The sequence below is a fragment of the Triplophysa dalaica genome, chromosome 6, assembly GCF_015846415.1.
Source record: "Triplophysa dalaica isolate WHDGS20190420 chromosome 6, ASM1584641v1, whole genome shotgun sequence".
NCBI classification, from domain to species: domain Eukaryota; kingdom Metazoa; phylum Chordata; class Actinopteri; order Cypriniformes; family Nemacheilidae; genus Triplophysa; species Triplophysa dalaica.
In genome coordinates, this window is record NC_079547.1 from 20,386,999 (window position 1) to 20,402,412 (window position 15,414).

Sequence of the window (15,414 nt, forward strand, 5' to 3'; positions counted from 1 at the left end):
AAGGGGAATAACAAACTGCCCTTATGGGACAAACGCATCGTATCTATAAAAAAGAAAACGTGCTTTCTAGGATTAAATTCACATGTTATGTCTTTACAACGTGCACATCGTTTGTATAAGTATACAATACACCGCACGAACGCATCATTCGGTATCTATAGAAATCAAAAACATTCTCTCTAGGAATGAATGCACAAATGCGTTATGTCTTTACAACGTGCAAATTTTTTTACAAGTAAAAATACACCGGACAAACGGATCATATCTATAAAAAAACTAAAACATTCTCTCTCGGAGTGAATGCACAAACGCGTTATGTCTTTACAACGTGCACATTGTTTTTTATCAGTGACAATACACTGGAAAAACCGCGTCATATGTTTAAAAACTTAAAACATGACCCTATGACTCCAGCATTAACTAACATTCGTTTGTGAGGCAGCCCTGTGTAAAGTGACTTCACCTAATGTCTTCCGCACATTCCTTTGAGAAATAAAAAATAATCCACAGCGTCTTCAGAGGCTTAGGTATCATTCTGGGGTGGTTCTGTACACACACTCCTGACACACAGATATGTTCAAAAAACATTTAAAAGTGCATTTTCAAGATTAGGGGACCTTTAATTTTTTGAGAGTTATTAAATAAACTTCATTTCTGGTCCGATTTCTGAATTACGCTTGCTTAGAAAAAGTCGGGCCGGTACCAAAACAACCTTGAAGCCAATGTAGGGGTGTGCCTGTTTTGATTTTAACATCAACAACGCTAATCGGACACCCCGGCTTTAATTAAATAAACGTTTTAAATAAACGTTTTTCCTAAACATTTTAGTTTAGGATTGATTATTAAAGAAATGTGCTTAATTAATTAAATAAGTGGCATTTTCATTTTATAATTTCTTTTATCAAGGTGTTTAGGTAAATCAATGAAAATGAGATTAATATTAATGCAATATTTGATTGTTACTGAGTTTGTTGTTGTTGTGCTGCGTGCGTATTGTAGACCCAGTTTATAAAAAATAAACAGTCAAAGTGCCCACTCACTTTTGCACAGGCCCGTCCAAAAATTAAAATCTCCCTAAGCCACTGTGATAAATTATGAATCATTTCCTCTGGTTGAACCACTTCAGGTACCACTGCTAACAGTTAGAATCCAGTGCAGTTAAATGCTTGTTTTTTTGCTGTCAATGTTTTAAAATTAAAGCAGTTGTCTACCTTTTGCCTTTAGTTCTAGATTCAGAAAGAATATATATATTTAGAATCAAAATATTAAATACTGTATATCAGCCAATATATCGGTTATCGGCTTCCAATATTTAAAGAATTGTCAGTTACTGTTATCGGCCAAAATTAACATATCGGTGCATTCCTTCTGATAACATTTGGTAAGAGGTTTACTGTGTATCATATTTTTTGTTGGCTATACATTATTCCATGTCTCCAGGCTTTTAAAACCATAAACTTTTGTGAGGTAACAAAAAGGAGAACAGTGAGACAGAACACATTCAGCAAACTGTATAAGAGAATCATTAACACACACACAAATAAACACAAATGAAACAAGCTTGTTGCTTATTTTTGCTTGTAAGACACTAAATTCTCGTAACTGACATTTCCAATATTATTAGCCAAAAGGTTGTCTGTAAATCGGCTATATAATCTCAGATTTGTGCGGACTGTATCATACTTTCATAAGAGTGACTAATTGCCTTTTATTTCCACATGGATCGACTATAAAGTCATCGTTTATTTTCTCTCTGACCCGTGTGGCCTTTCCGACCTCTGACACCGTGACAAATGTTTGTGCTCTCAACACCCACGTTATGATACACAGTGTATTCAGATATGCCCCACCCCTCGCCCAGCTGTCATAACCAGTCTGTCTCTGACCTTTCATGAATTTATATGAGACTGGCCTGCATACAGTACCCCAGCTGGACACATTAGAGCTTCATTTCAGCAATTTTTTGCCTTTGACCAATCCTTTTGTAAGTTGTTCAATGATGCCCATTTTGATGCTGGTAAATTCTTGTTAATGCCTCTTGCCATGGGCCCGAAAGCACATCGCACGAAAACAGATGAAAAAAAGCTTTTGTCTGAGGCTCCTCCTCTTGATCTGCGTGTCATCTGCATGGCTCTGGATGCGTAATGTTAATGTCTTTCTACAAAGGGCAAATGGTAGTTCACAGCCCGCAGGCATTGCAATTAAACCAAGTCACTTAATGCATGTTAGCATACAATCACCCACACAGACAAATATATCAGTGGCCCCATAAAAATTTCAACACTTGGGGCACATTTAAAATGTAGAAATGCCATTGGATTGGATAGAAAATATCAAATTAAACAAACTTGACTTAAATATTTTTAACAATAACTTTGCAATTAACCACTTGGTCCAAAGGGTTATTTTTAGTAGATGTAAAATTAATCTGGTCACAACTGGTCCATTCATCAACAACTGGTCAAGTGCGACCAAAACGAGTCCAATTGCTTTTTCTCTTAAAATATCTTGAATTATCGAGTGCATGATTAAAATTTACTCACAACAATGTGAAAAGTTTTGTTTTAAAGCCATACTTTAAAAACGTGTTTTTATCTATTGCAATGGGATAGAGACTGTATATTGTAGGAGTGTCGTGAGTGTCCAGAAATGTTTTGGGGTTATTGTACATTCATATTTGTGATTATGAATTCACAAACATGCATAATTTTCGTATGCACATGTAATTGTTTAATTTTGCAGACATGCAAAATAGATTTTCAATGCCATGAGACACGCTTTCGTATACACACAAAGTGCCGTTTGTGATAAATTGGATGTTGGTCATGCACATTTCGGTGTCTGCTCTGTTAATTCTGTTCCCACTTTAAAGCAGCACCACATCGGTTGTATGACCTTTGACCTTCTAAATGATTTAACATGGTCATAACGTTGACATATAAGTGCACATTTACTACAAATTTATGGTTACAAATCAAATAATGTCAGCAAATTATGTTTTGCGGCCATTATATTTATTGCTATATTTGACTACTGTGATCAACAATATAGTGTCAGTGTTTTATTTGGACAATTATTCATTGATTCAAAATGCATCATGGAGTGGATGTTAAGTAGTGACCCTAATCTTAAGATCTTTAGCACAAATCTATACTATCGCTCTCACTCTGCTTTGCTATTGTCAGCCTAAAGACCAATTTTTTCATGCTTTTCCACTCATTGCCGATTTTGGCAATGTTAAAATGCTCAATATTTTATAACCTGTGGTTGCTGTTCTGAAAAGCAGACACACCCCTGGCAGCGAGAGTCTTGTGTTTGACTGATCCAGTTGTAGTTCTTAACATATCTTCAAAAAGATTGGAATCAAGGCTTATTACAAAACCCTTTAGAATAGTCCAGCGTTTGTTCTTTAACCATTCAGGCCCTTTTAGAACAGATGGTGCATTTTATGTTTATTTGTCGCCTTGTGGCGTTTGCTTACGTGCATCTGTAATGTCCACAAGACTGTACATGTCTCGTTTATCATTTTAGGTTTAAGAATGGTCCCCCTCAATTGACACTTTTAAGGTATTGTAAAGGATTGTGATTGCTTAATGTGGGGACATTGACGCAATGTTTTATGTGTTTTGAATTGAATGTTAATGTCTGCAATAACAGACCCTGAAAATACAGTTTAATGGCATGTGGTGTCTATCGTGTGTCAAAATACCTAAGGCAAAGTCTCTTCAAAAAAACTCTTCCTTAAAGGTCCATTGTGTAATGTTTTTGGAGGATCTCTAGACAGAAATGCAATAAAATATACTGTACATAACAAACACCGCATGTCGCCTTACATTAAAGTTATGTTTCTACAGACGCCCTAAGCGGACAAACTGCTCTTCATAGAGCAGTAAATATGAGTCTTAAGTATGTTATCTCCTTCGCAAAGAAGCAACAAAGAAATATTTTTCAATGTCAGCCCCCGTAGTGCTTCGAAAGAGAGGTGGAAGGGGTGGAGTGAGCCATTGGTTGCAATTCGCAACCTCACCACTAGATGCCACTAAATTTCATTCATTGGACCTTTAACATAACATTTTGTGCTTTAGTAACAATAACATACAAATGAGAAGCATCTGACAGGATAAGGTGCAATATGAGAACTACAGGTCTTACAAGTTGATGAACAATTAAACCGGAGTTGGTTGGAGCAAGGGTGGCTGACATTGAAACATGAAGCAATGTTAAAGCTTTACTAAATAACAACATTATTATAGCACTGTTGTGTCCTTAAGAATACTGTCGACTATTGACTATCACCTCAGTCGCTTTCCTCAGGGGTGGACCATAAAACTTGTTCCTCAGGATATATGAATCGTTCCATAGACTCAGTAGCTGTGGGCATTTGGGTCTGTGGAGGAGTCTATTAAACCTAAAGGTTCTGAGAGTAAAAGAACAAGAGAAACGTTCTTATGTTCTCTAGATAAGGACTTTATTGTATTGGGGTAACTTCTATAGTGCTTTTCTGTTTATGGATCTCAGCCGGGGCTCATTTTATGATCTGTAGACACCATTGAAAGTTGTTAGAAAGGCACACATACACACACACACACATACATGTATGAAGTGACACATTTTTCCCCTTTTACTCATTTCACATATTTCATTAAAGAAAAAAACTGTATGTTTCATTATAAACTTTATATTCTTAAAACCCACAGTGGTTTAATAATTTGCCGCACGGAGTTTGGTAAACAACTAGCACATTGTGTGGCGCATACCGTCCCTATTGTTTACCCAAAGGGCATGTGTACATGTCTTGTGATGTCATCTATGCACAAAGGATCAATAATTTACTGACTATAATAAAATCTCACAGCTAATTTGTCACGCCTGTCATTTAAGAAAGAGTGCCGTAAGTTAAGTTAAACTTAATGTCTTAAATGCTACCGCAGTTCATAACTCCAAGGTAGTGGAGACTGATCATCACCAAGTATATATTAATTTTGTATGTTAACCATGAAAGGCATTAAACCTGTGGCACAAATGTGAAGTCCTCATCTGAGGGATGTCTGAATTAGTCTTCTGTTTGACTTCAGCACAAGCTCTGTTAATACAACCAAATAGCTATGATAACATTTAGATGATAGCAAGGGGGTTATGAAATGAAGGATGAGAAGTTTGGAATCTTATTTTACCCCAAAACTAAAACAATTAAGTCATCATTTCTGTTCTACTGAATGTTCTACAGAATCTACTGGTCAAGAGTTTTAAACACTTGAATGAAAATGTTCTCATTATCTTATACAAAAAAATGAAGGTGTATGCTTGGGAATACGTTTTGCATAACTGTGGACATTTAAACTTTTTTCATTACTTTTATAAAATTTTATTTCCCAAAAACGTCTTTAAAATGGATGACTTTGACTGAATAATTCAAAAAGAACAGCCAATAAGAACGCAGAATAAATAAGAACGACATCGATATTGTTTAAAAAGCATCTCGGGGTGAAACCTCAAAAAAGCTTGAAAAAATGCCAAGAAAACATTTCTGATAGGTGTAGGCAAAAGGTAACAAACAAGATTATTTAAAGATTTTTTTTCCGCAACATTCTCATAGTTTTGATGAGCTTACTATTTTACTAAAATGTGGGGGAAAAATATGTTAAATATATTTTATATGTATTTGAATAATTAGCTGTTCTAAAACATACTAGATACAGGTTTATCTGCTTGTGTGTGTGAAAATGTAGTTCTTGAACATTCATAGAAATACATGTAGGTATTTCATTAGCTTGGGTTGCCTGTTTTTGCACACATAAGCAGGCCATTACTTGTATCATGTAAATTTGCTGTAAAATGTCAAGTACTTGTGTTAACATTTTACTTGATTAACAGGTTTGTTTTCATAAAACTGTCTCATTATAGCTTTTCGGTTTCAAAGGTTAACATGGTATGGAATCAATTTGCTTGCTATATAGCTGCACATATATCTACCAATGTGAATTGTAACAATAAAATGCACATTATAGATCTTTAAACATCATTCAGAAAATATTTCAGTGCATACTGTAGGAAGCTGCTCCTCATTTGAATGCAGAATACAGAGACGAGGTTGAATATTTGGCACTTTGTGCTTCTTTACCAGTTTGGCATTACTACAAAAAACATGTGTTAAAATGAAATAAAGAAAAATATCTGTTGAAGAACAGCGCTTGAGGCGTTGAACACATTCCACTGTGTTGATTATACATTGCCTCACAGACATGTATGAACAAACTGGAGACAAATCGGAGAGCTGTGCACATGCACTCTATGTGCAAATGTATTGTATAAAATGTATAAAAAAATAATTTTCAAACTATTTTTAGAACAACGTTCAATCCAATTACTAGTTTTTGTGGTTAATATGTATCATTGTGTCATATAGTGAAGTTCCTACAGTATGCTGTGTTTTGTACCAAATTAAATCACTAAGGAGAAATACTTAATAATAAACTAAACATTTCAAGGCAAAAATAAAGTTGTCAGTAGAAGATTAACATGTTTTCATGACAAATCCCACAAGTCATTGCGTTCAGAAAACAGAAACCTCTACTTTATTATCACCACATATCCAAATGTAGTTCGACGTGAAATGAACCATTTGCGTGCATTTGCTGGTGCTTATGTGTGCGCAATACTCCAGCTTTGTAAAGACTGCAATTACCAATGCTTCATCGGGCGAAATTCAACATTTCAAAAATCACTCCATCTTATACTGTCTTGTTTTAAGACTAACAGTGGCAGCGATTGTGTGCCGGATGCCGAGAACAAACAATGTTTTATGCAGAATGAGTGGAACTAAAGATGAAACGTTAGTTAGCCGTAAGCCAGTTTCAGTTTAGATGCTAGTAACCAATCGGTTCAAAGAGCCTTTTGTAAAATTCGACCGGTGACGTCAAATGAACTCTATAAAGACATAAATTCATCGTTTGGGTAGAAAAACAATATATGAGAACAGCGAGTTCTCCTCCCATGCCTTAAATACGCCGTTGATATCTTCAGCTGGCCAAAACCACTGGTCAGTTCTTGCACATCACAAACTGAATGCACAAAGGGAATATTTTTTAAGTTATACAAAATAGTTTTGGTTAATATGTTGGAGATGTTTGAGTACAGTCATTACCAGGTGAGATGATATTTTGGGCATTGCAGAATTGTTTGATTTTGTTGTCTATGCTTATTTTCATCCATATTGGTTTATTGTGTTTCTTAAATTTACTGACATTTACGTATACAATAATTGCAAAACACTGTTTTATGCTTCCGATACATTTAGTATGAAGTCTGTTTTTACTAAAAGTCAAACGTTCAGTTGTGTATAATAGGCAAACCCTTGCGTGGTGTTCGGGTATTGTTTTGTTACCTCAGACATTTATATTATTACTTCTAAATAAGTTTATCTATTATTTCACTCTAATTCTATTTTTGTTTACTTTTTTATGATTTAACAGAGATGAATGATAAAGTTTAACCATGGGTGCTGTCTATGCTGCTTGTAATTGGGATAAAGTAAAATCTTTTTAACGTAAGTTTTTTTGTTTTCATGGTTGTCACTATTTAAAAACTAATGTCCAAGAGACCCGTAAACGTCGGCTACCAAAAAATGAACACCATACAAGGGTTGAATGCGGAGATGGAATACAGTATGTTTCTATAGCATGTTACTGTATGTATATTAGTATGTTTCTAAGTTGCATCAACCTTTCCTCTTCCTTGCTTTGTTACTCAGGTGCAAACATACCTGGAGAATCCATCGAAGTATCACCTCCAGCAGACTCAGAGGCAGCAGGTGAAACATTACCTGTCTAGCGCGTTAGGAGCCAAGCTCAGCCCGCAGGCCAGCACAGGGCCCAGCCCCAGCCAGCCCTCAGAGCACGGCATGCCCCCTGGACCAGGAACCAGTGCTCCCAATAGCCCTATGGCCCTTCTCACCCTCAACTGTGAGAAAGAGGTACATGTCAACAAACTGGTTATATCAGCATTTTTAAATAATGCAGTTATGTGAGGCCGCAATGTTGTGATTGATGAAGACAATCAAGGCACTTGTCATCTTGTGTAACCTTCATATTAGGAGAAAGGGCATACCCTCAAAAATGGCCGTGGGCCATAGGGACAGTAGCACGCTGCATCCATCATAATTGTTGTAAAAAAATAGATAAAGTAGTTCATTTTGTTAAAATAATGTACTTTGATAGTTTAACTACAGCCCCCCAAATTCATGTGTAATAAGTTCATATTTTGGATTGCGGTAGTTCTTAATGAGATCAAATTTTTTAAACTGTAAAATGCATATCTGTAATATTAAGCGATTGGGATGTTTTGTATATCATGTTGAAAACTAGTTATGAAAGGATCTGCGTGTCGTAACCCTGCAAGACCACAAAAATTCTGTATTGTAAGTCTAAACCAAATAGTTTCTCACTGTCTCACAGTCTTGCCTTTGTCTGCAAACGACTGACAGTGTCATAATAATGTATTTTAAAAATGTACATGAAAACATTTATGTTAAAGATCTGCTGTGTAAATGTCAACTGTAAAAAAACACGTCAATGAGTTCATATTTTTCACATATACATTTTTCATTTAATTGTATTAACAGTATACAAAGTTGTTGGTACTGCATGTCAAGGCTTAAATACAGTTATCATAGAATATAGTTTTCATAGCAGTTGTTTAGCATTTTTGTCATTGTTATCATTGTGCATTAAGTTATCATCAAATCTCAATTGCTACAGATGGACGATGTAATTGAAGACATAATCAGTTTGGAATCAAGCTATAGTGATGATATTCTTGGATTCATGGATGCTGGACTTCAAATGACGAATACGGTAACAGCCCTAATTTAATTGTGCAATTGGATAGCACGCTAAAATATTTGTTTGTTTTGATTCAGCGCATATTAAAATTCTGCATTATCTTGGTTATGGTTGATAATTTTCAGATTCCAGTGTCAGCAAACATGTTGGATATGTACAGCAATCATCCTCTTGCTCCAGGTGGGGTTCCCATTAATAACTCCTGTTCATCTAACCTGCCGGCCGTCAAAAGGGAATTATCCGGTATATTCACAGTTTAATCTATCACTAATGTTGCAAAAACTCCCATACGACTTTTGGTTTTCGGTTCAATGCCCACTGTACTTGAATGAAAGTATCCATATTGTGTTCAGTTCAGAATGCACAATATCAATGAAACATGTATTTTATTTAATAGCTACCCCAGCACCTGGCATGATGCACATAATGGAGAAGCCTGCACCATGTGGCAATTTTGACTCTTATCAAATGCCTGAAGGCTTTCCAGTAGGTATGTTTCCATTTCTTTGGCCTCTCAGATTTAAATGAATGTAAGGATTTGTAGTGTATATACAGTTGATCCTTTGTCATAGTACTGTTCATTCATATCTCAAACACATTCTGTGATATACCACTTTCAGGACCTCTTAGTTTTACATCTGAAATTATCCTACTTATACACATTGAAGTAAAATATATCATATTAAAGTATGTACAATTATAAACGAAATGCACCAACATTTTTGGAGCTCCGAGTGCATAGAAACAAAAAAGAATATATTTACAAATGACAATACTACAAATTAAGTGTTAAGCAATTAATGTGGTCATGTGTTTCAGAAGCTGAGGTCAGAGCTTTGGCAAAGGAGAGACAAAAGAAGGACAACCACAACCTAAGTGAGTCTGATCATTAGATTATATACATAAATGTATATACATAAACATCTATTTTCAAAACGCTATTGTTTGTGAGATATATCGACGGTTTAAACGGCAACAACATAAACAGATTATAAGTGGCCCAACTTAACTTCCAGTAGACCTCCCCAAAAATCTTTAACAATAGGTACAATAGTTATATTAACAAAAATATGAATATAAAATAAATTGTTGTATTATAACCAAACACAGAAGGAAGTTGACTTTGGGCCAGGCACGTGTGCCTGATGAAGCCGTCTATAACCTTAGCTCTTGGATTTGAGGAAGGGTGCAATAATATCACTTACATAAAAGAGGCCAACTTAAATAGTAAAATTATATCTATTAGAAACCTTTCTATATTTTACAAACAGTATATTTAATATATGTTTTTTGTGTTTCCAGTTGAAAGAAGGCGGCGTTTTAATATAAACGACAGAATTAAAGAGCTGGGGACATTAATCCCCAAGTCAAATGACCCGTAAGTCTTATAACTCTTTCATGGTTTTTGAGGGGCTTTCAATACATGGCAATTTATATGAAATACATTTTTTATTATTAATGGAAAACTTGTACATTTTGGTTATTATGAAGAGTTTTATTCCTAAATTAAAATCATGTTTTTTATAATGTTATCATGTCGTGTTAGTAGCTGTATTTTTTTGTGTTTTTATGGCTCGAATCAAAACAAACCAACTGCAGTTTGATTAATATTAATTGGAATGCACAATAACAAAACATGATTTTTGAAAAAGTTGTCATTTTGGAAATAAACTCTTCAATTTTTTCTTCTATTTTTATTAATATTTTGAAATCCAATATCATATCAATATGCATGTTTTGTGATCGCAAACATAGGCCAAACACAAGCTTTTGAATCCCTGTTGTTTCAGAGACATGAGGTGGAATAAGGGGACAATTCTAAAGGCTTCAGTGGATTATATAAGGAGACTACAAAAAGAGCAACAGAGAGCAAAAGAACTAGAGAACCGCCAGAAGAGAATGGAACATGCGAACAGACATCTTTTGCTTCGAATTCAGGTAAACCACTTTCCAAACAACCACCCGTTGGTCTTAAAGGCCTTGGCCACTGGTCACGTGATCGACTTTTTAAGCACAAGCATGCTTGAAAAGCTTTGATAAAATGCTTTTTGAAGTTGAATTGTGAAAGCAGACCGTGACATCGGTTATTAATGCTTAAAAAGTATGCAGTCCTTCGAATGCGTGAAATGTTAAAGTTACACTTGAATAATTGATTTTGGGAATTTCCCTCATTTTGACACATGGCGTTTGATTCATAGTAACCCCATTTTAGCTCACTTTTTTTAAGTTATAAAATAACACAACTTCAGGAGTACAAATGTTAAAGAAATCAAGTCAATATTTTGTTTTCCTGTATTTATTCTATGTAATTTTTGTAAACTGTGTTATACAAGCCGCAGCTCTTGTTTTGTGTTTAAGAAGTCTTAATAATTTGTATTTATTTATTCATCAAGTTATAATTATGTAAACAAAACCAATTCAAAGCACAGACCACAAAAAGCTTAAAATGATTTGACACAAACATTCATAGTTGACAAGTCATGTACATTTTATAAAATGTTATTTTGTGCATTTTTGTATAATTGTGTATTTGTCCTTTTGTTTACATCCAGGAGCTCGAGATCCAGGCCCGCGCTCACGGACTCACTGTGGTGGCCTCTACCCCTCTCTATTCCTCTGACCTTGTAGCTCAAGCGATCAAGCGGGAGCCCAGTATGGGCGACTGCTCCTCGGATCTCTACACCCACCTCCCCAGTCCTGACATGTCCCGCACCACCACTCTGGACCTGAACAACGGCACCATCAGCTACAACGAGGAGGGGGAACCCAGAGTTTACGACAGCCCCAACAAAGGCCTCCAACAAGCTGGAGGACATGCTAATGGACAACACTTTGTCTCCCGTGTGCACCAATGACCCCCTCCTCTCCTCCGGCTCTCCCGTCCCCTCCAACTGCAGCAGCAGTATGGATGAACACGACAACGACTGTTAGCGTTGTGAACGAAACTGGCAGAACCAAAGTTAGACGATTAGCTTTATATAATGAAATTTTACATGTGAGTAAGTGATTTACGGTCTATTTGCAGTTTGTTTTCGTTTTTAGTCCAAATGCTGTTTTTAAGAATGCATTTTTTTATACATTTTATAATTTTGAAGTGTAGTAGTTCAGAACGATTGATTTCAACAGTTTTTGATTCATGAAGGATTTCTTGTTAACATGCTTTTAAGACAGCTAAAGTGGAATTCCACCATTACAACAATGACTATAGTATCAAAGCAAACTGTTTTTAGAGCGTTGGCTTGCTAGAGTGTTGCTCAAATGAAGTTAGTGCAATGGGGTGCGCTAATTGTCAAAAATTAGATCCCAGCCACTGCTATTGATAACACTAATGAGCCTTAGCAAGTAGTACACAAAACAGTTTAACCAAAGCACTACCACGGGGGATTCAAAACATCCTCACATGCAGCTGTTGAGTTACGCACAAAATCAAAATGGGTTCAATTTTGGGGTGTACCTCTGCAGGAGGAAAGTTATTTGGCAAGTGTAGTAGATGTGTTGAATGTACCTTATTGTTCCAAATAACAGACAATTCTTTTTTTCTTGGAAATGCATCTTAAAAAAAAACAAAATATGCAATATGAAGGTTATTTTTAGGGAAATTCTTGTAGACGGTTTCAAAGTGACAACAAACGTTACTGCGCACGTGCAGTGGACTGCCCTTAACCTCAGGTACACATTCACAAACAATAGAAAGCCTGTAGTAGATTATTTCTGATAACATGCAAAAGAAACCTTGGGTACTTACTTGGGTAAACTTGTCTCTCAGATATTTGGAATTTAGACTGCGATACCAACCTCAACCGCTAGATGTCAATGTACCCCACGGTTACTTTAAATGCGACCACACTACAGGACCCTTTCAACCAATTGTTTATTTAAATTAAAGAACATACACAAAGTTCAACAAGTTATTTATATTATACAATTATTATACAACTAAATAATAATATAAATTAATATAAACATGAATTAAATAAAAAATAAATAGTTACTGTACATTATTAGCCACAGACCGGAAATGAACTGCAGTCTGCAGTATATTATATATATTATTTTTTCGTCCTATTCGGAACAATAAGGTAATTTACTTTATAAACGTTTACATAACACTGAGAAAAAATTACAACAATCTTTATTGTCAATAAAAAAGAAGTCTAATAGTAGTTTAGGGCATAAACATCTCTATTAACTATTTTAAATGGTCACCATCTTATGTCACCACATTACCCTTTCTTTAAAAATGAGTAACCATGTTACAAAATGAGTCATATTGACTATATCTGACATCTTTATGCTTAAGATTGATCATTTAACTGTACATTATGGGGCAGATTTCCATTAAAATACATCAGTTCCATTGTGCTGTCGCAAAATGCACAGAAGTAATGTTTTTTTTTTTGTAAGGCATGTTTGTAAAAACTACATCAATGTCTTATTGAATTTAAGCCTATAGTCCTGGCTTAATCTAATCCTCGCCCTGGTATCTGCCCCTAAGAGACAAAGCAGTTGGAAATGGACATATATGTATTGGTAAACCTTTAGTTTCTAATGTTTAGATGTTAGATTTCTTATGTTTTTTTACATTACATACAAATGATCACTGTAGTTATTCAATATGTCACTTGTGGTTTGTTGGGAAATAAACCTAGAGACTTCGATAGAATATTCTCATATATCTGTAGATGTACATGAATAAAGATTCTATTCTATATACAAAGGATTATGGGGACCTTTTTTTTTTAGTGTTGCTATTTCACCAGAAATGTGAACAGTTTAATTTTATTATCTGCTGAAAAACACTTTATATACTCATACACTTATTACCCACAATAGTATTTTTTGTTAAGCACTGTATATTTGCATTTAAGAAGTAAATTTTCAATATTACGAACCTTCTTATCCAGGGAGAGCAGCGACAACCCCCACCACAAACGGGTGCTTTAATCACCCACAATAAAACCATAAACCGATTGATCCGCTGCATCTTATGTCCTAAAATCAACATTAATATCAGAAATCTTAAGCTACAACTTGATCATGCACAGATAGCACCAAGCAGTGCTGCAATACCTAAATGCATAACGCATGATTTGCTCTATCTGCAAACAAAATAATAACCAACACAGTTGCTTTAGTCAGCAAGGCTTTTTTGTCGAACATAGTCGACATAGGAGGCCTTCATAGAGCCTGAACTCTTAGAACAGATCGAACATTGAGGCCCGGTTTCATAGACAGCTTAAACCCGGACTAACCCTCAGTTAAATTATGATATTTAAGCTATTTTTATAAAAAGGACCTCGTAAAAAACATTCCTGGTGTGCATCTTGAGAAAAAACAATGGCGCTGACATACTTAAAGATGTTTTAGGGTGAGATATTTTCAGTTAAGACTGCACAAACATTTATTTTAATCTGAGATTACTCTTTAGCCTTGTCTGTGAAAAGAAATACAAACAATATACAAACAATTTGATAGTATGACACCACAAACTCAAACAATACACATACAAACTTGTAATTTCCCCAAGCAGAACTCAAGAAAAAAGCATCTTCAATCGTTATCATTTATTCCATCATGGTGTTGTGTCCATGTTGTGAAATGGAGTTATAGTACAATGTGTAATAATAAAAAATGATGACTTGAAAGAGGTTCCAAAAGGAACTCTGCTCATTCTTCAATGCAGAAGAAAGGGTTTCAATTGAAACCTTTTTTAAAAGGGTAAAAAATGAACCCGGTCTGATCAAATAACGATGCTCAAAGTTCACAGAAAAGGAAGATATTAACAGAAAAACACTTTATAAAGACTAAAGTTGTGTCCCAAATGACATACTATACACTATGCACTTAAAATTTGCACTATGGACTCAACCACTATGTGGTTGAGTCCATAGTGCATAGTGGGGGCTCCCAGCTGGGGCTCTAATCGTGAACTTTCTAGCTACAAAGCAACAGTGCTAATCACAGAGCCACTGTGTAGCCCCTTGTAAACATAATATAGACTAAAGAAAGAAAATAAAGAAAGAAAAACAAGGAACCTTTAAGAACCTCAAATTGTTCCTTTTATTACCTTATCTTTTTGAATGTACTGAGAATGTAGATGTTCAGAAAAGTTCGACCGGTCACGTTGCCTCAGTTTTTTGACCATGTGGTCATACATTTGAAAGGTCACACTATCCAATCTTATCCAATCTTTGTTAACTCTGATTGGATTGTTTGCCGTTCTTGAACATGCTGACATACAGCAGTCAAAATTACCCATATAATCATTAAAGACTCAACAAAACTATATATTTTTGATTCCATTAGAGAGAAAAAAGTGAAGGATCAGCAGGTGTTTTAAGGCTGGCATGCGTGTGTTCCTTTCATTTACGCTCTTTCTATTATTCTTGAATCACTATGTTTAAAAGTCTTATTTTAAGCCGTAACTGATCACTGTCTATTCTTAGCAAATTAAAAGTTGTTCAATTTGTGCACAGGGCATCATCGCCAATGACAAATCTGAGATTTTTAAAAAGACTGATTGGTATTCTTCCCCTCCTTCTTCAGCCTCTTGGCTGGTAAATCATCGTGACAC

General features: G+C 35.3%; 1 protein-coding gene across 1 annotated transcript; it reads left to right on the forward strand.

Annotated features, from left to right (window-relative positions):
* The first annotated feature begins 7,042 nt into the window (after positions 1-7,042).
* Positions 7,043-13,351, forward strand: mitfa (melanocyte inducing transcription factor a). The gene is given in 10 exon segments (XM_056750423.1): positions 7,043-7,147; positions 7,751-7,972; positions 8,757-8,852; positions 8,966-9,083; positions 9,238-9,330; positions 9,660-9,716; positions 10,143-10,218; positions 10,631-10,778; positions 11,393-11,629; positions 11,631-13,351. Coding segments are annotated over 10 exon segments (1,221 nt in total). The 5' UTR covers positions 7,043-7,114; the 3' UTR covers positions 11,772-13,351.
* Positions 13,352-15,414: the final 2,063 nt, after the last annotated feature.